Here is a 24,816-nt window from a genome sequence, read left to right as displayed (position 1 = left end):
ATCAAAATAGCTATCCAGATGATTCAAGTCAAATACCTCTAAGATGAATGATCCAGGTAATTCCAATTCTCCACTTTATTTTGTTAGTATAGATGTGACCTATTAAAAAATAAAATGGGGTGTCTATAAAACTTTAAAAGATTGTGAAGTAAGGTATTCTGGATCATTTTAAATGGTGGAGGAGAATCAGAAAAGTCTGTTGTATGTCTGCACTCCACGGGAAATCTTTTGTCCCTGGAGTATAAATTGCATTGCTAGGAGAGACGACGTGACAGAGGAAGGGTAAATGTTGAACCTGGTAATTTAAAAACGTCTTCAAAACAAAGTAAAATGCCAGGCTGGTTTATTTTTACATTTAATTAATAGCTTCATCCCACTGTACTGTCTGCTGTGTTTGGGTTGTTTTCCTTTGCCTGCGGCAGGCCTAGAAGACATCACCATGGCACGTGAGTAAACTGCCGTTCTGAAGACACCGAAGTAAATTCAAAGACTGAGGGGTCAGTGAGAGTTAAAAATCTGAGAGCAAGAATAAGAAAAGAAAAAAGCTAAAGGAAATGCAAATGTATTTTTTTCTCTATCCTGCAGATACAAGCCAAATGTCCTTCAGATAGAAGCTGCACCGAAAGGCCAAGATGGCTCCAGGCCAGAGGAATTCAACGGGGTTTCAGTATCACATATGCCAAAGAAGCCATATGGGCAGCAAGAAACTTCAATATGTAAGTGTAGATTCCCATTTGGTTTCAATCATGTGCAATTTCCTTCTATTTATTTAATAGAGTAAAGGGTTTAACTACTTTGTCCAAATCCTATAACACAATGGCACATCTGTCAAGAAACTAGGAGTTTTCATGTGGTCCCACAATTAATTCACTGATTACCCTCTGCAGTAAGTCAGAGGGTAAGTCATAGAGATGGATGAAAATTGAAAATTGAGTCCACCCATGCCAGGACCTTTGGCAGGGACATAGGGATAGTTCAGAATTTGGTCACAGTGTGGGGATATTTAACTGTTTTGTTTGCTGGCTTTATGTAAGGTAGGAAAAAAAGGGACATGGTGCTTAACTAGTGCTCATATTGCAAAAGAATCTCAAAGGCTCTTTTGAGGCAAAAAAAAATTGATTCCAAAGTCTAATTTATTTCATATGTCAACTGAGTACAAAAAATTCCATTAGCTCCTCAAAGGTCCATCGGTCAAATGTCACACATTATGTCTTCCATACCATAAAGAAGCTAAACAAAGACATCATAATTGTGTTGGAGCTTATTATATCATTGTTAGACATATGATTTACCTACTGTAAATTGAGTAGGCATATAAAATGCTTTTTCATAGTGTTTCAGTTTTGTGTCTATGCAGTAGATTATGTCCAGCAATACTTAATAATTTAGAGGCTTATTATTTATTGCCTTTTTCTTATTTATATTAATATAAACCTGTATCATTATGCTGTACATGGAATAATTTTTATTCTTAGTATAAGTAACTATGGAAATAAATGAAATTTTATTTTAATATAAAAGCCAATGACGGAGTTAAAAGAAAACTCCACCTTTAAGAGGAGACCTGATGTTGTATTTATTTAGATGTATTATTTTTAAAGTTTTTTTACTATATTGGACAGCACATAGTTTTATAGACACCCTGGGATCACTCTGAAATGTATGGAAAGCAAATAGATAAAGAAAAATAAAATAATTTATCCCAAGAGAGTTACATAGTTAAGTGACAGAATAAACGCAGGTGTAGATTACCTTCAACACAAAGAAAACAAATAGCCCAAACCCTAGTGATAAAACGAGATCATGGACAATTAACCAGGAATGAATGAATTGGAGGGGGGGTATTGCAGTGAAAATGCCAATTAGCAGTGGAACCAAGATATATAATAGAGTCAAGTAAACTTAAATTTGTTAATTAGCTGCTAATCTGTCACCATTTTAGGTTTGCCTTCAAATTTCCCACTGAGTATTCTATTTTCATCATGGAATAACTCCACATCTGTGGTGGTTATAAAATTCATAAGCAGATTCACAGTATTTAGGTTGGCAGAGAGAGCCTGGGATTCAACAATGGAAATGAAGAACAATTTAAGAGTAAAATTCTAACATTTCTTGTATTTCCCACGTGGCAGTTCATTCAACAAGTATAAAATGATCTGATAGTACCACAGTGGAGAAGGTTGACCATATAAGCAATCAATAAGCTTTGAATTGCTAGCAGTTCTACAATCTGTCCTCCCATCTCCTTCCAGCCCCCTCAAATCCAGAAATAAATACAAATGAACCATTAGCCACAGAATTTCTTTTAAAAAACAAAATTAAAGAAGACATAAAAGAATAGTAAAATCTGGACATGATATATCCCACAGAAGCCACATTTAAGAAAATCATACATAACACAAAGTGTTTTAAGTACCTAGAGGGGGCTCAGGCGATATACCAATGCTTTGCAGCAGGGCCTCCGTCTCTCGGCGTTTGCGATCCAAGTCAGAGTCGTCCTGTACAGGTTCTTTCTTCTGCTGCATATCAGCCTAGAAAAGGAGATGCCAGTAAGAAAAGTCAGTAACAGAACTAAATGTAGGCTCTCCCTGGCTTAACTGGTAATGCATGGCAAATGTAATTCCTGGCGGAAACGGCAAATACCTGGCAGTCAAGACAGGCAAAAGCCCTAAACAGACATACTCATGTGTATGAAGGATGAAAACACACTATAACTGCTCCATTTAGTAATTGCTAACCTAGTGCTTTCTCTTTCAGTTGAAGGCTTTTTCCTGCCTCAATCACATGGTCTAAACATTTCTCTCACCTGGTTTGGAAGAAACCATCACAGCAAAATATTTCTGACTGGGGCGTGGATTTTTAAAAAAATTTTGTCTGCTTTTTTAGACCTCCTTGTCCATTCTTAGAAGACATACTGTCAGTTCTTAGTGAGTGTGTGTTTATAATATTCACGCTTCATGTTTGAGGCTATGCAACAAGGAATTATTGTCATCTGGCTAAAAAATAAAATTAGTTATAAAAATCTGTAATGTAAAATGCCCTATTTGTATCAGCAATCTAAGTTTACCATGGTTTAAAATAAACCATACTAAAATGTTTATTAAGGCACATGAGCAATATTGATGTAAGTATTGTTACTTAATTCTGATTTTCATAGGCTTCCCTTAGACATATTAACTCAAAGGAGAAAAGTATCGTGTAGAAAAATACAGAACAAAAAATCATTTAGCAGAAGTTCTTTTTCCCAATTCTGTCAAAAAGACACATCCTGTGTGAACTCTCATAGTCAGATTCTATGCCCAGTTTGTGTCTTTTACAGGCTAGTGACAAGTCAAAATACAAGTTAAAGGTCAGTAATGGGGTTGTGGAGGAATTAAAGGTTCAGGTCTCTTTTGTTGAATAACAAAGTGCTTAAGACGAGGCACTTGCCAACATGTGAAACATGATAACATCCTATTTGATGTGCAGCTACCTCACAACAAAGCTTTGTGAGTTTACAGGAGTAAAGTTATCTTAAAGCTTGTCTAAAACTAGTTACCCAGTTATCAGATACACCTTCTCCCCAGGGGCAAGCTGGGCACCCTAACAGGCACATTACCTCCCTCAGGAGTTCGAGCACATTTCAAAGCAGTGAAGCGTAATGTACGTCATGGCACCTAAAGCAGAAAGAGTTCACGCCACTTCCAACTTAATCCCAGATGATAATTAGCCACTATTAGTCACAAAACATATCTCTGGCCTTGATCAGGGCTTACCTCTTCTGTCACTATTGTCCCTGGTTCAACATGCTTTCAGATTTTAGAAGTCTATCTGTCATTAGAGGGAAAACTGCGAAGTGTTGGTCAATAAGGGCTAATGAGTACTAGTGGATTTCAGGCACTCTCATATAACCCAAAATTGTGAAATAGTAGTTTAATCTCAGCAGCAGAATCAAAGTTCACATTCTTTCTCAATTTTAACATTTACTTATATTTTTATATGTATGCAATTTATTTGTTTTACCAAAATAAATTTTTATTATTTACTTTACTTCTAACATATTCTTATACTTTTTTCAATTTCTTTATCAACATTCATTTATCATAAAGTTAAAAGAAGGGGGGAGAGGAAGAAGTTAAAATAAGGATGGGGAGGATAAAGCAAAAAATGAAAGAAAAGGGAATTACCAGAGCAGCTACTAAAATACAAATGAAAAAACTAAGATAAGCAAAATTAGTTTTAGAAAGCTCATGTGGAATAACACGGTTTCACAATGAAGAGTTAAGCCATAACTGGACTGTGTGCTTTACTAAGCAGATACATGTTTATTTTGTTCCCTACTCTATCCTCACATCTAGATCACAGCCTCACCCATAGTAGATGCTCAGCAAAAAATGTGTTGAATGAATGAATATCGGCCTTAGTTAAGTGTTATTCTATAGCTATAGAATCTCAGAATTATACATCATTCAGGCTGATTTCCACCAACTGTGCCCCATTCAGGAAGTTCCTTTACAACACTACTGTTAGAAGGAGTCATCTGAAGTACCAGTGACACATTGTCCATAACAATGTCATTTCTATTTTCTAGCAACAAAAAAGAATCTTTAACCTTCTCTCATTCTTTCAACAAAACTTACTGAAAAGACAACCAAGTGCCAGTGGTAATGAAACCAAGAAAAGTTCTAATGGAGCTTAAACGGAGTGAACAGAGACCTGCCTAATCTTTTCCTTTCCAATAACCTTAAGTCATATTATCTGTAACTTTCTGTCACGTATGTCCTATGCAGAAAGGCACAGAGATTTTTAAAAATTTATTCTTACTTCACTCATTAGGTACTCAAGAAACATACTAGAGGGTAAATCACATGTCAGCATGCATAACCACACTGTGCAGGAACAGTACACCCAAACTCTACTGCCAGGATTTCAGCACCACAGTACAGGGTACTTCTACAACTCATTCTCTGCCTTCTGCCTTTTCTAATTCTTAAGGAAACAGGCAATATGATGACATATATTCATAAGGATAAATGTTCATCTAGATGTAACAGCAGCTTAGAAAATTTATGAATGCTCAAAGTTGATCATGAAAACTGCAGATAAATTAGGTTAAGTGGGGCTTAGTGGAAATAAAGACAGTTCCTATCTGCTACCAACTAGGATTTTAAACTAAACAGTGGGTTACTTTACCCAAGACAGTTAAACCAAGTACACTTTGGAAAAGTGATTTTTCCCATGTAATTACTACTGAATCCTAATACATTTTAATGGCTCACTAAGGAGTTATTTCACAGTACTAGTTATTAAGAATGTGCTAGGTGTCTTTCCCAGCAAATGATTTTTCTGTTTGTTAAGATTAATCACATCAGAGACCCTGAGAGGATAATCAAAGAAAGAAAGCAAATTGGTCAGCTGAGAATTGTCACCCACTTTTCCAAGAGAGCTCCACAGTTATTAGAGGAACGAGGAAGGACAGGCCAGGAAACCTCTCTCTATCCTGCCTTGCAGCAGTTTGGCAGATGGCCAAGGACAGGACAAAACCTCAGGGTGGCCCCATTAAGCATACCTTATCACATAAAAACCAATTTTTCATGAAATTGGGTCTGAGTCTCAAATGGTGACCACTCTATTTATTTTAAAATCAGATTTCATCCATAATACCACAGCCATGAAGCAGTTGACATCCAAAAGAGCTGAGAGTGGTAATTTTATAGAATGTACATGGTTTTCTGGATTCTGCTTAGACAATCAATCTGGGTGGTCCTAATTCACAAGTTTTCAGTTGGGGGGGCAGAAAAAACAGTTGCTCCAATTAGCATTGCAGAGCGTGTTGTTTCTTTTTTATTCTAAATTTGTTTTATTTAAAACATAAGCCTAAATAAAGTTAAAATCAAACCTATAAGTTTAAGGCTATTTCTAACTCTCTACCAACAGCGCAAAATCTAGAAAATCTTAAACTCAGGGGCCAATTAAAGTGGCCAGTTGATTGGAACATCCCATAGACTCAGGATCAGCATCTTCCAAGGAAATTTGCAGAAAAAGAATTCCAGATGTGTGAAAAGGATGTCTTGGCCAGCATCTCAGACCTTCTCTAACTAGCCTGTATTCATTCATTCATTCATTCAATATTCCTTTTCTGAAGGCCTCTTGTAGACACTGACTTGATGAAAAATATCCAGCTATGTCCTCAAAAACTTGAACTCTCTTAGGAGAGAAAGACAGCGAAGAGGCAAGGATAATGCTCTGTGCTCTGGTTTGATAAGGGCATCAAGGAGGGATGCAGATTAACCAAGTCACAGGTAGAGAAAGTTATCAAAGAAGGCTTTCTAGAAGTGATATTGGACATGAAACCGAGACACATGTGGCTAACAGTTAGATGAAGGATGATAGTGAGAAGCAGAACAGTCAAGGCAGAGCAGGAGAATGCACACAGACTTCCTGTCAAGAGAGAGGGTGGCCCACGGGTGATGTGTGAGTAGATGAGTCTGGCTGGGATGTGGACATAGGGAGAGAGGAAGTGGTTGAGTAGAGTGTTGTGTCTACCCAGGATGTGAGGAGCACTCTAAGCTGGGGAGGGGGTGTTGAAAGAATGACCCCAGGTTTCTGATTTGGACAACTGGCTGGAAGGGGGAGATAAAGGGGGGCTGGCTTGAAGGCTTACACTTCCTCATTTGAAAAAGAATGATCAGAGAGATGACTTCCAGGTTTCTTTCAGCTACAAAATGCCATAAAATCCCAGGAAGCGAAGGGCCTGGAATTGTAAGACCCTTCAAATAATGGGGCACTTTGGAAAATGACCTCACCAGCACTGATCCTGACAAATACATGCAGCTGTTCTCCAGGGCTGCCTTTTCCTACTCTGGTAGCCAATCTCAGGAGCAGAATAACAGCTATTTCTCACTGACCAGTTCCTCTGTGCCTTTCATTGCTCTAACTGTATTTCCTTGGATCATCACAGAACCCCTTTTTCCATTTTACAGAAGGGAAAACAGGTTTAGAGGGGTCCCATCCTTGTTCAAGGTTATTCTGTGAAGGGCAGAGCCAGATTTCCCAGCCACGTTCAACTAGAAAGCCCCTGTGCATAACCGCTGTGCATACCTGCCTTCTGTCTTACAGCACTGGCTGCTCAGATGAACCAAGTCATCACAGTCTACAAAAGGTGCTTGGATTGAACAGAGGGAAGACCTTCTGCAGGGAGATGGTTGCTGAGGGACAGGATTCAAAAAGGGACAGAACAGACTTTAAAGATGGTGTAGCCCAGTAGATTCCACAATCTGGCCCCATTTAGATCTTTTAAATAAAAAACTCTTGATATGGGAGACTAGGACTCTACTTTCATGGGAGTCCAGGGACTAAGGTCAGCATATCACAGGCTTGAGCCACCCTGTCAGTTTAGAAATGAGGAAACTAAGACAATGTGACTTTAACCCCAGAACTGGGTAGAGGCCCAGGGATGTCTAGAGCCCATGTGTACTACACTCCCCACCACCTGCCACCTCTGATCTCCCAGGGCTCTGCCTGTCATGTAACAAGCCAAATTTCCATCAGGCAAAGCTGCCAGGTGTAGAAACAAAAAGGGTGGCCTGTTTCAATCAGTCGTGTTTGCCTGTAATTTTTCCCCCAAATGTGTAAAATGACAAACACAAAGCCGACAGCATAATTTGGAACCAGATTCCCATATCACATCACATTTTGTGGTAATTCCATGAAACTCAAGTTGGATATTAGACTGTCAGTTTAAAAGGAAACCAGTTATTAGTAAAGGATAACAGGTGCTTTAAAACTACATTAAGTGTTGACATTTGAAGGAAAGGAAGCATAATGACTTAATGCTTTTTTTGGCTTCACATGGAAATGAATAGCCATTCCTTGTCAATTCTCACCTCTACTTCACTCAAAGACTACGTATATAACAGCAAAGATTTTCCAGGGAAAAACATTATGCACACTGTCAAGGACAAATAAACTACAGCATCAATCAAAGCGTAATGGAATGGAGAGATGCGAGATGCCAGGAAGCTAAAAGGCAACTGCAATTATGTTTTACTTTGTTGGAAAATAATTGTTATATGTTACCTTGGCCTCCTGGCCTTATCCTCTGAACCAACACTTACTTAGATTGCAAGGCATTAAAATACATTCCCTTTTTCCTTAAAGAAAACTCTAAGTAGGGAAGAAGCTCTGGTTTCTATACACACAAGCGTATCACACTTGTGTGATAACACTATACAAAGTTTCCTTCTTATAAAACTAATCAAAAATATCTTTGGTGTCCTGTTTTTGTACAAGATGTGGGCTATTTCTATAATGCCACAACAAACTGGAGAATTAAAAATAAATCTTTGTTGGAGTGAAGTAGTAGAAGAAAACATGATGTGACAGCAAGGCATTGAACTGGGAACCAAAAGTCCTAGATCCTGGGTCTGACAGGCAGAACAGCCACTTTTCACCTTCAGGTTGCTGTTGCTTTGCTGGCATAGAAAGGGGTTTCAAAGAAAGGTCTCTTAAGTCTTTTCTCTCAGTTTAATATCTCATAATTCTATGTCCATGGAGCAGAGTTTATTATACTCTCTACCCTCTTACCAAGGGAGGGAAATGCAGCTTTCACTTTACAAGATTCTTAATTAACCCCCAAAATATATACTACTTAGGATTACCTAGGGTACTAGTTATATATTATGTAGGATTCTTAATTATCCCCAAAGATACGTACTACTTAGGAAAACATGGAAATTCATTGGCATCATTTTCTATTTTTCTCCTAGTAGTTTTTGAAAAACTTTTTATTAAAACTAATACTCACTAAGCATTATGTATAGCCTAGGTACTACTAAGTGCTGTAAAAAATTAACTCTTTTAAAATTCTTCACAACCCCACAAAATAAATATATTACTTTCCCATATTAAGAATAGGAAACCGAGATACAAAAGGTTAAGGATTTTCTAACAACAGAGATCATATAGGCCACTTTCAGAGTTCTATTTAACTTGGGGGTGAACATGGAGCTTGGGGACCTCCAGAACAAATGCTATCTACCATTTAGGTGGTGCCTGACCAGCAAATAGCGATGGCAAAACTTCATTACTCTGAGTGTGTATATATTCACTCATTTTACTGAGGTACTATAAAAGGATTCTTTAAAAGGGTCCTCTTTATCTAGTTGACCAGCCTTCAGAATCAAACGATTTTCTTTTCCGCACAACACCCCAATACCCATTATTTACCTCTTTCTTTTTCCTCTCCTCTTCCTTCCGTTTCTTCTCTTCTCTTATCTGCGCTAAGCGTTGCTTTTTGCGCTCCAGCTCAGCTTTTAAGTCACTTTTGTCAGACATGTTGGTTTCCTTGGAGGGAAAGAAAAAAAAATGTGAATATGTAAAAATAGCTTTTCTGTATTACCATTGCAAAACTCATTCAAAAGGAAATCCAGTTTGAAAATGTGGCTTTTTGGCAATAAAAGGTTGTATTACTTAGCTCTTGTCAAAGAATCAAAGAACCAAATTAAGCTAGGTCTGGTCTCTATATAAACTATTCCCCTTTTATATTTGAAAGCACAATGTTATAGACTATTCTGGCCTGAAGAATAAAGTAACTTACTTTAGAATAAGCAACACATTTTCTGGGCAAGTTTCTTAACAAATAAGCAAAGCATAAATAAATAAGAGAATCAAAAAAGAACCTTCACCATGACTTCCAATTCAGATGATAATGGACCAATTCATCCTCACACCGAGAAAAGAAAATTGGCTGTCATAAACCCTTAGAGACATGCCCTGCTCAAATTTCTATGGACTAAATAAACATTCTTCCACTGAGGCTGGGCACATGGAGATTTCATTTTGCCTAACATTATATGCATCAGTGGAGACAGCCAGTGTTAATCTTCCTTTTCTATAAAACTCCTCCTGAACTGTCACAATTAATTTCATCTCCAATATAACCCTATTTCTACAGAACTTTCATTTGCATACTGAATGCAGTATTGCTTATCCTGGCTCTATCCCTTTCCAAAGCCAAAGAGTTTTGTGAACACATGAAATAGGAGATAACACCAAGGCAAGTTCTTGGGAAAATTTATATGAACAAGACTTAATTTTCATGTTAAAGGTGATGGTAATGTCGGTGGTAATGATGCCAGAAATTTTTTCAAATAAAAAGAGTTTGGAGAAGACTCACCAATTACCATTGGTTATATTTTGTCTTTTTGGTGCTCCCAGCTGGAAACTAAGAAAATGGGAATGCTGAGAAATGAAGAACTCCCTCTGACCAAAATTGCTAAAATGAAGTTAAAAAAAAAAAAAGAACCCTAATTGTCATGAGTATTCATTTATATGTTATTTGTATAACACTCTGATGAACATATAATGTATCCCTAAGTGGATGACGGAGCCAGTGAAAGGCAAAAAAAGAACCAAAGAATACAAAGCAACAGAAAACCCTCCAACTTCCTGTCCTTGTCTGTGGAAAGTCCTCAAGAGCCTGCCGTCACCCTAAAGACACACTGCCGGATGAATACAACAGCTGGGATGTGTACTCTGTTACTACTGTACTTACTTCTGCTCACGGTGTAATGTCAAAGATTTGCAAAATAATAACAATAATAATCACAATAATCAATCTCTGCTGTTCATGACCACATGCTGTCTTCATTTTTCAACAAATATTTCTAAATGTTTAATCTGTGCTAGGCATTCTATAATCATCAGAGAACAAGAATAAGCAAAACCAGATTCTTTCTTTTGGGAGTGCATAACTCAAATTTACGGGCATGTAGTATGGCTGGTGATGTTCTCCAAGATATTGGCTTATTGATTACTGAGTACCACACACTTTACATTTATTGTCACATTTAATCAAAACAATCCAAGGAGACCAGTATTATTAATAATGCCCTTTTTGCAATTCAGATAAAGGAGGCTCAGCAAGACCTCAGGCTACAAAGTCAATATATGACAGAAACTAAATTCAAGTGTGTCATGTTCTAAACTATACACTCTGTGGATCCCAATGTGCACGTTCGAGGGAATGCAAAGCAAAAGAATATTCAACATATGATGGAGTGGGCGAGGGTGAGCTTTGAGGAAGAGGTGGAACTTGAACTGGATAGCAAATGAGGTCATTTGAACTAGCAAAGGAAGGAAAGACACACATATGCAAAGACCTGTGGAGTGGGAAGCAGCAGGCAAGCGTAAGAGATGCAGATGAATCCATGTCAAGAAATACAAGCTTTAGTCAGTAAGAATGGATATGGAGAGGCAAGTGATGAAACCTTGGGGAAACATAAAAGTAAGCTCCATTTAATGTAATGAGGGATAGGAAATCACAGCAGCTTTTTGAAAGGGAAAGTGACAAAATGCAAACAGAATTTGCTTAAGCCTATTCTTATCCCTGCCTGGGAAACAGACAGGAGAAGAAAGGAGAAAAAAGGCAACCTTCCCTGGAGACTGATGCCAATGTCCACCAGGACTGAGGGCACCTTCCCTGGGATGGGACATGAACGTAGAGACCTAATGCAAGGAAGGTGGCCTCACGAAAGTACAGTCAAGACAGAAGAAATCACTCTTGGTAGCCTTGATATGTGGAAGCAAAAGAGAAACACTCAGTGACAACTGACTTCAGGAGCACAAAGAAGGTGGCGGTGAAGTTGGAAAGAGAAGGCAATAAAGGAAATGATGGAAATGTCCAGTGTGTCTTAAGTTGGGTGTCAGTGAGACTTCTGGGCAGAAAGAATGCATGGATGCCATATACAGATGGGATGAGAAGCTGGTGCTGTGGAACAGAGGTCAGAGTTGTCCACTTAAAAAGGACTATATAACCCAGAGTCCCAAGTTCAAAGTCCTGTAGGAGCCAGGCAGGTAACTTGAGGATGCAAAGCAGTGATGGAGACCAGCCAAAGGAGGCTGCGCTACCCAGCTACTACTGATGGCTGACATGGAAGAAGATGGGCCCAAGCAGCTAGTTCTTCTGATTTTTTTTTTTTTCAAGAGAAGCAACAGAACTGTCAAAAGTCAAGTTTATCACCAAAACACTGTTTGCCAGTAATTTTCAATACCACTGGGCAAAACCGTGGCAGGAGAAAATTAGAACCTTATTCCAGAAGCCACCTGAGAAGTTACATATATTCTTCCTTCCCCAGTATGGGCCAATCTGATGTACAGTTTTGACATTTTTCTGCTGTCAAAAATGATACGTCCGATCAGAAAAATTGTTGTTAAAGCAATAGTTGTTTCATTCTAGGCTGAGAGCAGCCAGCGGAAACTGCTTAGAAAACAGTTTCCCTCTCCTCCACATTTCCCCAATTTTATCTACCTTTGTCCAGTCCATTAAGAGTCTGGTACAATTTCAACTATACAGCATGGGCCTTAAGGAGCAAACCATGTAATAAGAAGGTCCTGTATTTGTTGTGATTTTCTTGCAAAGAACATCTTTCCCAAGTGGTGTATTCTCAATTCATTCCCAAGTAAGGTGTATTCTCAGCACATTTGCAAAGGGCAAACTTCCTCTTAAAACTGATAAATATGCTGACAATGTTGGTCATTTAAGTTGGTGTTACCAGCCATAGAGCCAATATTTTTAAAACAAGCAACAAAAATAACTCCAAGGGAACATTAAAATAATACACATATTAAGTCATGATGTTTCAAATAACACCTCACTTTGTAAAGGTAGTAGAGCCACCACGGTAAAGGCCAGCTATCAAGTGCCTTCCACTTACTGAAATTTTGGATCCACTCCAAAACAGACACTTTATACCAACACCTAGGAGAATAAGAAATCTCAAGAGAATGCCTCACAAAGGGTTTGGAAAGTACACGTTACAGTAAATGAATGGGCCTTCATACTTAGTGAAATGGCTTAAATGGTGGCATTAAATGCAGTGTCAGCACTGAACTTCACAGGCTTTTCTGGAGAGCTTGCCAGTCTGACTTACTAAATCTCCCTGTACATCAAACAAAGCACATTGAGCAGCAAAGTCTGAGGGACTTGGGTTGCAGAGCTCCCTGTGGCTGATGCAGGTCGTTGCAAAGGCAGTTCTCATGCTCTCAGTTTTAAGAAAATTAAGAGGCAGATCAACTCACTAATAATTATTGCTTACTTACTTCATACACACCAAAAACCAGTCTCTTTTATTTACAAGTGGCAAAGGGTCAAGTCAATAAATCAAGCCCACCTCTGGGTATAAGTCGTCTCCCTGTCTGATCACCAGCCTACTCTGCTGCTCACCCGGCAACTACAGCTCAACTCTATCATGGCTTATGAACAAATACAGCTCAGCCTCAGCCGGCTCCATCCGTTCTGGGGCCGGCTGATGCACTTCTGTGATACCTGCTCAGCTCTTCTCAGGGCAGTCTCATATTCTGAATTTGCTTTCCAGTGGTGACATTTGCCTTGCCCACACTCTCTTAAAGTCTACTTCCAGTTGCCCAATTCTTGCTTCCGACCTCATCCTACCTCTGCATCTTAGTTCTTGTTAACCTGCAAATTCTGCAGCTTTACTATCACTGAGGACAACCCCATTGCACCTCTTTTTCTATCCTTGTCCTTCAAATCACCCCCACCTAACAACAGACACCCAAAAGTTTAAATCAGCTACTCCATATACTCTGGACTCCATATACCAACCCCAAACCCCCATAACATCTCAGTTCTCCTAATTTTTGCTTCATCTTATCTCTGATCCCAGTGAAGTATCATCTTTTTTGATACGAGTACTTGAATCAACCTAAGAACCTAGAATTGTACCTGGAAAATATTAAATACCTAAGAAAGTTGTTTTTCTCCTCTTCCTCCAACCTTCTCCTCCTCTACTCCCTCCTTCCTCTTCTTTTTGTATTATTATTATTAATACCATTACTATTTTTTAGCCCACCAATTCTTTCTCCCATTACTAATTCCACTCTAATAACCAAAGTCATCACTCAGAGTTCACTGAAATCATTTTTGAAATGTTACAGTGAGAAATACATTGAAGATATAAGGTATAAAGCAATATAATCAGAGGGAGAAAACCAATCTGTGCTCCTAGAGATTCTAAGGCACTTCTGAGACAATAGAAGGTGCTTCTTAAACTAACTGGGTCATAAAATGGAAGTCTTGTGGCTAAAGAGATGTGACTCAAAGAAAAAATTTTTAATTAAATGGAGTCATTTAATTTAATAGTAGTAAAGTTCTTCTCAAGTTTTTTGTCGAAGGACGACAGAGAGGCACATGAAGAAATGGTTTCTTCTCTAGTTAAGAAGTTAGTTACAAGGAGGGTCACTTCTGTTGTTCCATGAGAAATAGCTCATGGACCTAAGTCTCAGTGAAGGGAAGATGAGTGAGAGGAAGGAAGGTGTAAAATGGTAGAGAAAAATATGGACACTGAAGAAGAAAGAGACAGTCATTTTCACACCGGCCGTTATCTTCCCATTTACCTTGCATCTCCTTCACATTCCTTGTGTCCAAACACACCCATAACAAAGGAAAAATTTCAGCCTCTCTTGGTCCCCACAATGAGACCTAAAGCCTATGTTTTCATTGTTGCATATATCATCTTTGGGATGGTTTGGTTCTGTTTAGCATCAAGTGTCTTAACAGAGGAGACACAAGGGGTTTACTTCTGTTTACACAGCTGCTAAGGAACAGACCCTCCTGAGGCTTAGCTTTTGAACAGTATAGATCTCTGCTTCCTTTTGGTTGTGTAAGTTGGCAGCAGTTTGAGATTCCATTTCTAATGCTGGCATATGCAAATGTATTTTTAAGCTTAAAGTGAGAATCCTAGGAGGTTTAAGTCATTGCCCAGCTGCTGCTAGACTCACTGAAAAAGATACCCAGAAACAAGTTCCCTTTTCCTGCCTAACCACAATTGCTCTCGCCAGCCCTTCGCCATCAGCTATTGGACTTTTCATCTGCCACAGGCTGCCTGTAAGAAATCTGATCTTTCACAACCTTGTTTCACCTGGCTAGCTTCTCATAAAATATAGCTGCTTCCTTCTACTTGGATGGGTGGCCATAGAATGACACAGACCACAACTATTAGTCCATTTTTATGGCTTTATTGCACCATCAGTAAAAAAGAGGGTTATAGAAGTCTCAGAAGGGAGCTGACTGGTGAAAGATGTGGGAGGGTTATTTGTTAATTTTTATAGCCACTAGTACAGTGTAAAAACAAAATTTAAAATCCACCTCAAAGCAAGAGGGTACTCCGGCTTGCTCTACTCATACTGTAGATGAGCAGTTCTAAACATTTTGGTCTCTGCAACCCTGAAACTGTTAAAAATTATCAGTGATCTCAAAGAGCTTTTGTTTATGTGGATTATATGTATTAACAACCACTATGTTAAAAATTAAAGCTGATAAACTTTAAACATTTAATAAATATTTTTAAAATAACAATAAACTTGTTACTTGTGAACATAAAATTTTATGAAAGAATAGCCAAGACAAAAAAAAAATAGTGGAAAGGGGGTAATTCTTTTATATTTTCACATCTCTCTTTAATCTCTAGCTTAATAGAAGTCAACTGAATTCTTATAGCTGCTTCTGCATTCAATCTGCTACGATATGCTATTTTAGTTGTGAGGGAAATCTGGTCTCACATAAATACAGATTCCAAAAAAGGAGGAATATTTGAATAGCCTCTTGAGGGAAGAGTGGATATTCCTTGATATTACACCAAAAATCAACATGGCAGCTTCTTAAATTTCAGTTACAATGTGAATATGAAACCACATTAATCCATGAACTTTCTATACTCTGTTATATTAAAATCCATTGTTTTATCTTAAACTCTGAATGAATCCTTTATCCATATATGTTTCAACTATGCATTGGTTACTAAGAAAATTATGCAGACTTCTCAATGTTGACACATCTCATGTACAATACCCCCAAAATTAAATTTGGTGACATCACTACCGAACTCTCCAGAGAGGCGTTCAAGTATGATAAAGTTGTCAGGCTCATGGTAGCAGATGTAAGTTTCCCAATTCTAATTTTTTTCTTGAGTGCACAGATTTTATCATTAGTAGCAAATATTGTCACTTGTGTTCTTGGTATAATAGACCCATGCCATTAAGTTTTGAGAAAATTTCTGCCAAATACCCAAGTCTGAGTAACTAACTATAGCTTGAATTCTTCTTTCAAGTAAAAAATAGTATCACATGAAAAAAGGCAGTTAGCTCAGCTACCAACTCAAACTATTGCACAAATGCCTTCCTCAAGACAACAACTGAACTTTAGTAAGGAATTCTGGTAGGAAAATATGTTCCCATTTGTCACATAGTAAAGTGTGCTCAAGGGTAGATATTGAACGAATTTATTTATTTATTTATTTATGCTTCATAAAGAACATTTTTAAGTGAAACTGGATTTTTTTTATGCCACTACTAGTACAGTTTGTTTTTGGTGCCACCGTTTCAATCCATGCTAAGGTATCAGTAGTTTTACCCACCATTGCTTTCACACCATCACTGCAAATATCAATACAGTGAAAAAGACAAATAACATTTTAGCAATATTATGAAAATAGTTTTAACCTCCAGATTCCCAAACACATTTTGGGATTTCCAGGGATCCTCAAGCCACACCTTGCTTTAAACTACTTCTGATAAGATTCTAAAGACTATAGAAACATTTACTTCACAAAGGTTTGCTGGTGATATATAAATAACCTAAACAGAGGGGGTTGCAATTTTCTTCTACAGAAAAGAATAAGTTAGAGACACAGTAAAATCACTGAGCATAAAAAATTCACAGTAAAGGCAAGAAACTATAATGATTTAGAAATGCCAAGAAGATCCAAGACTTCTGGATACAGCATAAGGAAAACAGGGGTTAGGCAAAGAGAGGCCTTGAAGGAAAGATTCTGTATGTGAAAGGTTTCTCATTTCTCACTTACCTAAGCCAGGTAACAGGTAAGGAAGACAAACTGAGAACCCTCCTCACCCTCCCTATTCTCCTTCTCTCTTACTGGGCCATAGCCCCACTGTATGAGATGGCTGTCGATCAAATGCAGACTTCTCTGTTGTGTGAAAAGCTTTTACTCTTTTGTTCTTTTAATTTTTCTGTTTTAACAATTACAATTACACATGTTTGCTGCAGGACAAGAACTTCAAACATTATATAATCCAGTACCATATTTTACCCATAAACAGGGAAACTAAGCTGCAGTTATTTACGTTCACAACCATTAAGTGGATAAGTCAGAACTGGAAACACCAGATATCCTAATTCTTGAATATTTTTACTAAATAATGCCTCCCTTCAGTGTTTACTTATTCAAGATTTTACTTCTTTTATAAAAGAAAGCTCTTAAGAGCTTATGATAGATCCTCCTCAAGTCTATTCCATCCTAACCTTGCAATCACTCTCTGTCACCACCTGGTGGCAGTACATGTAAACTGCATGGGGAAACTGACATCAGGAGAAAAGGCTTTGCCTCTGGAATTCCCGGCCACAGCACCAAAGCCCTTACTGGGTAGTCCCAAACCCTGCAAGTGCTTCATCTACATATGAAGGATCTATTTATGTCAACAGAGAGCTACCCCTTTAAGGGAAAAAAATCTCAGTACAGGTGTTTAGTTAGACATCTATGTTGATTTTTCTAGGCTCCTCTCAAGTGTGTCCATATTGGGTTAGTTCTTGACTAGGAAATTAGGCAATATTTCTAAGTTAAGACTTTAGTATCTCTCTTGTTAGATGTGTGAGCTATATTTAAGACTGTTGTACCTGCATATTGTCCTATTCCTACTTCCACTATTTCACGATTCTGAGCTACCCAAATTGTGCTGCGTGCACTGTAATCTGAGCATTGGCAACTGCAGCATGTTAAACAGGAAAGACTCTGAAGCACTCAGCACAGAGGCCCATTATGACAGAGAGAAAAATCAATCCATAGGGTAACTGCCCTCTCATCTAGTTAGCAGAGTAGAGATGAGAGCTCTTAAAACTCAAAGGACTCAGAAGCCACTGTCATTTTCACCAAAAATTTCTAGAAAATTTTGAGTTATTTCTGACCCCTACAATGCATTCCACCATTCAGAGACTCAGCTTCTCTTTGGAAAAGGAACTGTTCCTCAATTAAGAGAATCAGTCATTCACATCTTAGAGTATCTTTCCTTGGGAAACCGAGGATATCAAGAGTCCTTAGGAAATGAGCATTTCAAGTAGCATCCTTGAAAGAGTTATAAAACTAAAGCTGGAACAGTTTGGGCAACTAAAGGGTGGTATTATGGCATTAGGCCCCTAAGAATGAGGGTGGAAAAGGAACCAGAATACAGAATCAGAAGGGAGATGGGGACCCTCTGGGGACTGTCACAAGGAAAACTAGAGTGAATGAAGAAGTGGGCCTTGCACAAAGGATCCTGTAGAAATACCTAATCTCGGGTCAAAGTATATGGGAAAGATTAACACCTGCCTAGGCTGGGTATCAGTTAAAGAAGCCACATAAAGAAGCTACTGCCACTACATTTTAGTTAATATGAGATTATGTTTCTTGCTGCTGGAGCTTCAAATATACTTCAGAGCAGACAGAAAGGAGCTTCTCTATCTAAATGGGCATTTTCAAGAAGCACGTGGAAAGGGATGACTTCTCTACAGACCATGATGTAAACTTCCTGTGGAACCTGCACAGTAGTTCCTCAGCCTCATATCATGCACATAATAGCCATTCATTAAAACTTGCTATTATATAAATGAGTTAAAAATGGCCCCTCTGCTATTCACTTGCTCACATCAGGCTAGGATCATAGCTCAAAACCTTTCTGCATCAAATGCGAATTCTTACACATCCAGTTGCTTTAAAGACAGAGCAAATAAGAATCTTTTTAGCCATTTAGGGCCCACCTGCTTTGCATACCTGCAAAACTGCACCCAGTATCTGCTCGTTATAAATAAGACAAACCCTGGGGCTCCGAGAGCCATTTATGCTGCTGCCCTTGGGAGCTCTCCAACCCCAGACTCGAACACCACCACTGCGCCCACTCCCCACCGCAGGTCTGCTGAGCAGCACCACCAAGCATATGGCCTCCCTTTCTGATTTCCTCTTCCCTTTGTGGGTGGCGGCCCCAGGCTGCTGTCTCTGGAAGGCCTCCTGCTGTGAGGGACAACCCCTCTCATTCAACAGAATGCAAGCGTGTCCTGTGACACTGCACCGCACGGCCTAGTCTTTTCCTTGATTAGCCTGAAATCCTCTAACTCGCCACTAGCTCACAGCCAGTTTTCACCAGTCCTCCCAATTTTACCACCTCACAATTCCAAGCCTGCCTTGCTCCCTGATGATCCTCCAAAGCCCTCACATTGTCCGAGTGATGTTCTGTCACTCAAATCTAATGAGTACACTATCTTGCTTCATAGATGACTCCCTTATAATTGCAAAATGTGTCCCAACTCCCTATCATGGCCCTGAAGGTGTTCTTCTTGCCCATCTCTCTAACCATACATCCCTCCACTCCCTATTTCTCATTTTATTGGCATATACCAAGCTGTTTATTCCTTTGTACCTTCACAAATTACAGAAATGCTCTCCTTACCATGTATTGCCTGACAACTCCTATTCATCTTTCTGTCTCAACTCAGTCACATCCCTACCCGAAAGGCCTCCTAGGGAACCAAGCTGGGGCCAAGCAGCCCCCCTGGTGGCCCGAGAGCACCCTGTGCCTGGCCACAGGAACATGTGCCTCCTGCATGGCTGGTTCTGTTTATGGGAGTCTTTCTTCCTGTTAACACTGAAAGCTCCTCTAAGTGAAGGGCCACATCTAACCTAGCTCTGTGCTTCCAGTGTCTGGCAGTGAGGGCTCGGGAATGTCTCTTGAACTGCTAAACAGCCACCAGACAGAAATGTGAAATCTACAATTTCACTATTGGGAATTTTGTAATCATCAATAAATCGTGTCAGTGCACTAACCTTTCACATGACAAAACTCAGAGAAACTCTTCCTTATTATGCAACACATTTCTACTCCCATGGGAACGGGGTGTGAATGGAGTTTTTCACCCACTAGTACAAATGTGTAACAAACACAATCTTAACATTGCCTCATCCATTCAACAGTCTTTTCCTAAATCATTATAGGATTATATACACACTGATATAATTTTTTTCCTGCCTGGTTTACATTTTTAATCTCACTTTTCTGACTCTAAAAGGGTTATTTGGCAACATCCATTCCATTTATAAATGACAGCCTCTACTGTTTATCTCAACCAACAAGTTCAGCTATCTAGAATCTGTTGCCCAAAATGTCTTGAGAATAAATCACGCTGCTAGCTGAGCTTTCTCTTGAAAAGTGAGGTAAAAATAATAATGCTGTAGAGCAGAACCATCTATTGCACTTGAAACTGTTTCTCTGAGTTGCTAAGATGATAAATGAACATGTCTAAAAATAAACGACTCTCAGGTAACCTGTGAGGCTGATCTTTAAAATACCTGATAACAAGCAAATCTTCAGACACGCTTGTGTGTCTGACTCTGAGCCCTTGGCCTGCTGTCCCTATAAGGGGGCCAGATTTTCTTTGCAGCAAAGTTAAATGAAGAAAGTGCTGGCCAGTAGGCCTGCCTAATATGGGCCCATTATCCTGCTAGAGAACACTGGCATATTCAAGCTACCTAGACATTCTTGAAACTCATAAACCAGAATAAATTCCAACTATCATGCTAAAGGAAAGAACATCAAGGACACATTAATAAAAATAAGGGAAGTAAAAACTGTATTGCTTAAATAATAAAGTCAAAATAGATTTTCTCAATATAACTCAGCAACATAAATGTTCACAAAGTCAATTTGTTTCAATCATCTAAAAATACAAATTATTAAGATATCTTGAAATCTTAAAACCACTTAATTCAATATCTTCCCAAATTAACTACAAAATGCTTATGAATCAGTAATTATGCCTACCTAATTTTAAGGACCATCAATCCCCTTGAAGTTAGGATGAGTGGAGCAACACATATAGGGAAGGGACTTGATAAAATTATACTCTATCTTCTCACCCAAATCAATAACTTTGACATGTGGAAAGCCAAGATTCAAACCCAGGTCTCCAGAGCACATGCTCTTAAATATGGCATGTGCCCATAGCTTTATTTTTCTCATACCCCCTTGGAGATTTATTGGCCTTAGCATCTATCTCGGTTTGTTTTGTTTCCCTTATATTCCTTCTTTGCCATTGCCACCCACTGTTATGTCTGCAGTTTTCCTTCTCATGTTTGTTCTATAGATGAAAAGAATAAGAGAACTGAGAAAAATAGAGAGTCACTAAAAATCCCGTAAGTCAGTGTGGTCTGTCATCCGACTGTGCTCAGAAGGAGGCAGAGAGCAGGCGCCATACAGTGGGTGACTTAACAAACCATCACAGAGGAAGAGCAGACCAGGAGAGAGCAGGTGAGTGGTGCATGCCAGGCAGAGGGAAACATGGACAAAGGCAGAATGGAAGGAAGAGAAGGGCCAGTCTGTAGGGTAAGCAACTTGATATGGACGGATCACCGAGGACAAAAGCAGGTGGAGGAAGATGAGGAGGGAAATGCATCCAGTGATCAGATCCCACAGGTTGAGTGACCAACTATCCCAGTTTGCACAGAAGTGAGGGGATGGCCTGGAGGCAGGACTTCCAGTGCAAATATCAGGAAAATGCCAGGCAAACCTGGACGAGTTGGTTGGTCACTTTCTAGCCAAAGGTCTACCATGCCGTACTTTCAAGGGCTTTTAAAGGTTGTGAACTTCGCTGTAGGCATCAGGGAAATAAGGAAGGATTTGAGCAAGTACAAAAGGAAGGAACTGAGCAAGTACAAAACCAGATAATTTATTCCTAGCTATAACACACACTGCATCAGTCTTTTAAACATGGGTTGCAACCCACTGGTGAATTATAAAATCGAGGTAGTTAGTAGTCACAGGTAGCTATTTTTGTGCTTGACAGCTTAGAACTATTAGAATGAACTTCACATGGTAAGAACTATTGTTTCATGGAACTAGTTTTGTATATAACCCATTCATTGTTACATATAAATATTACTGTTAGTTGCAGTTAAAAAGGGGTTTGAAATATATTGGGCTACCTGGAGTCTAAAACTGGTAAATTTTAAATTATAAATTTATTTCTATCTTTGTCCTTTCTCAGCCGACATTTTGTATGACACAATACCCCAGACTATGATGATATTTGCACGGGACGCTGGTGTGAACAGAGAACGCTGTTTACTATCCAGAAGACTGACCTGGGCTTTGACTACTCTGAGGGCCAAGAGATCACTATGCAGGTACATATGTAGCCTGTAATCCATTTGCAGAGCCCTGGGAGGGAAGCTCTGCCATAGAAGGACCAAAGTAAGCTCAGCTCCATTGGTTTAAATCTACCAGAGAAAGAAAATGAAAAAAGTACAAAAATAAATCCATGGATACTTGAAGGTGCAAACACAACAAGGCAGATGTGCTTAAAAAGATTAACCCACTGTTCCAGCTACCCTGATGTGCCCATAAAATCAATACTGCCAGAAATGCAGAGCCATGCATATCTCCTGCAGAACATGTCAGCACGAATCCTGAAAGACCCCAGGATTTGGGTATCTGCTATCTGTCCCATCAGCACAACCTTTATATCCCAGTTAGAAGGCCAATGCCCACGTTAAAAGCTTGGCTGTGAAGTTCCTAGTCTTGCCCAGCACACAACTTTCTGTACGTGAATGGATAACACAGTGGTATGAGGCAGGATTCAGAACAGATTTCTCAACCAGTCCTAAAAGGCTTAAATCCTGCTGAGATTCATGTGTATTTTTTAATTCAAGACTTTAAAAAAATTTTAGCTAGAGTCAGTTTCAACCATCTGTTTCTTTGAGTGAAAATAGGATGCAGGCTTGTATATATTAGCTTTTGAAGAAAACCAATTCTGGCAGAAAGAATTAAAGTGAAAGAAGAATTACATCTCAATTTTCAAGACCATGCTAAGGAGTAATAAAATGCCCTATGTAAGCAGGGACTTACACAAACACATCTATCTCCTTTAGGACTTGACAGGTGTCCCCATTCCTGACCATTCCTTGACCGAATCTGCAATTAGATCTCTGCCACCCAATCACAGCCTTGGGTGGTAGTGTAGTGGAGAAATAGAAACGATTTCCCCAATTTGAGCAACAACGTTACGAGTGGTGGGAGATGATGGCAGTAGGTACTCTCCAAGAATTTGGAAGTAAAAGAAATACAGGGTAGAGGCCAGGGCAGGCCATCCCAAGATGTGCCACTGTGACATGCATAGGGGTCAGAGGGAGGGTGGGCAACCACCAAGGCCCAATAGACACAGGAAGAAACTTTGACCTTTTGAACCCTCCTTACTGCTTAAAAAGAATTTAGATGAAAGAACTATTCCAGAAGAGAGCTATCACCATAGATAGCTATATTATAATGTAAACGACATGTGGTTGACAGGAAGGAATGTGGCTATGCTGTTAATGTTCCTCTCTATGTCACATTTGTTTACCAATCATTTGCTCTTATGCATTCCAGTGAATCGCTCCCCTTTCCCTCTGAAGTCTCAGACCCTTATCCACTTCTCCTTGGTTCAGGATGACATATATGCCTCATTTTCCCTGACTGTCTTTGGAATCCATGTCTATGGATTCCCCATATGAATGTAATCGAATTTGTTTTTTTCTCCAGTTAATCTGTCTCATGTCGTTTTGATTCCTAGACCAGCTGAAAGAACTTTGAGGGGTAGGGGAAATTCCTTCCTCCCCAATAAGAGTCACCACAATGGCACTGGTCCACCAGCTGTGGCAGCCATGGCCCGCACTCTGGCTCCACATACATCCAACCTTCCGTGTTTCACACTTGAGCCAGAGCAACTCCAGCCTTCCAGTTAACTCAGGCCAGAAGTCTTGGAGCCATCCCTGGTTCTCTTTCTGTCAAATTCCACATCTTACCCATTAACAAACTATTCAGGCTCTACTTTCCAAACATTTCCAGTATCAGTCTACTTTTCACCCCCTCCCCTGCCATCACCCCATCCAAGCCACTATTATCACTCATCCCTATTATTGCAAAAGCCCCCCTAAATATCTCCTTGTTTCTACCCTCGGCCCCCCTTGCAGTCTATTCTCAGCTGCAACAGTAGATCTTCAAAACACAAGACCAGTCATGTCCCTTCTTTGCATAAAGCTCCCAAACAGCTTCAATCTCAGAGTAAAAGCCAAAATACTACAATGGACTCCACGGTCCTACACAATCCAGCCTCACTACTTTCCTGATCTATCTCCAGACATGCTTCCGTTACTCCTCCAGCACATCAGGGGCACCCCTGCCTCAGGGATTTTGCATCTACTACTCTTTCTGCCTAATACATGTGTTTCCCTAAATATCTGAATGACCTGCTTCTTCAAAACTTAGCTCACGTTTCATCTCATTGAGGCCTTACTGGACCACGCTGTTTAAAGGAGTAAACCACTCGCTCACCGCACTGCATTCCCACGTCTTCCCCACTGCCATATTATTCTTCATTGTGTGTATTACCACTTAACACATTCTATAACATATTTAAGTATTTTTCATTGGTTGTGCCTCCTCCTAGAATTAAGCTCCAATGAAAGCAGAGAATTTTATCCATATTTCTCACTAATGTATTGTCAGTATTTAGAATAGAGACTGGTTCAGAGCTCAAATAAACAAATTTGGCTTCAAAATGTACCTGAGTGAGCTCCTTCCTCTCTTCCCACCTTTGTTCTCTATAAAAAGGGCCAAAGCTCCACTGGCTTTGTGATTCTCCTTTGCAATTCCTCAATCCCCTCTCAACCTTTTGCTGTGATCTGATGTCCTCAATTGCCATATTATTGCCACCTAGATTCTACCTCCCTTTCCAGTCCTTTT

At 39.3% G+C, this 24,816-nt stretch overlaps 1 protein-coding gene across 7 annotated transcripts in view; it reads right to left on the bottom strand.

The window, feature by feature from the left end:
• The window catches only part of DYNC1I1 (dynein cytoplasmic 1 intermediate chain 1), a 288,492-nt gene that overhangs the window by 250,971 nt on the left and 12,705 nt on the right, over positions 1–24,816 (bottom strand). For 4 of the 7 annotated variants that reach the window (XM_036894541.2, XM_057504538.1, XM_036894543.2 and 1 more), the window contains 2 exons: positions 9,208–9,324; positions 2,417–2,531 (listed from right to left, as the gene is read on the bottom strand). In XM_036894541.2, coding sequence (XP_036750436.1) covers positions 2,417–2,531; positions 9,208–9,315 — 223 coding nt within the window. In that variant the 5' untranslated portion in view covers positions 9,316–9,324. Of the gene's footprint in view, positions 1–2,416; positions 2,532–9,207; positions 9,325–9,659; positions 9,796–10,156; positions 10,267–24,816 lie in introns of those variants that run through there. The other 3 variants (XM_036894542.2, XM_036894540.2, XM_036894539.2) reach the window with 3 other exon arrangements.

The sequence above is a fragment of the Manis pentadactyla genome, chromosome 7, assembly GCF_030020395.1.
Source record: "Manis pentadactyla isolate mManPen7 chromosome 7, mManPen7.hap1, whole genome shotgun sequence".
NCBI classification, from domain to species: domain Eukaryota; kingdom Metazoa; phylum Chordata; class Mammalia; order Pholidota; family Manidae; genus Manis; species Manis pentadactyla.
Note: the sequence above shows the minus strand (reverse complement) of the source record. Positions and strands in the feature narration are given on the sequence as shown.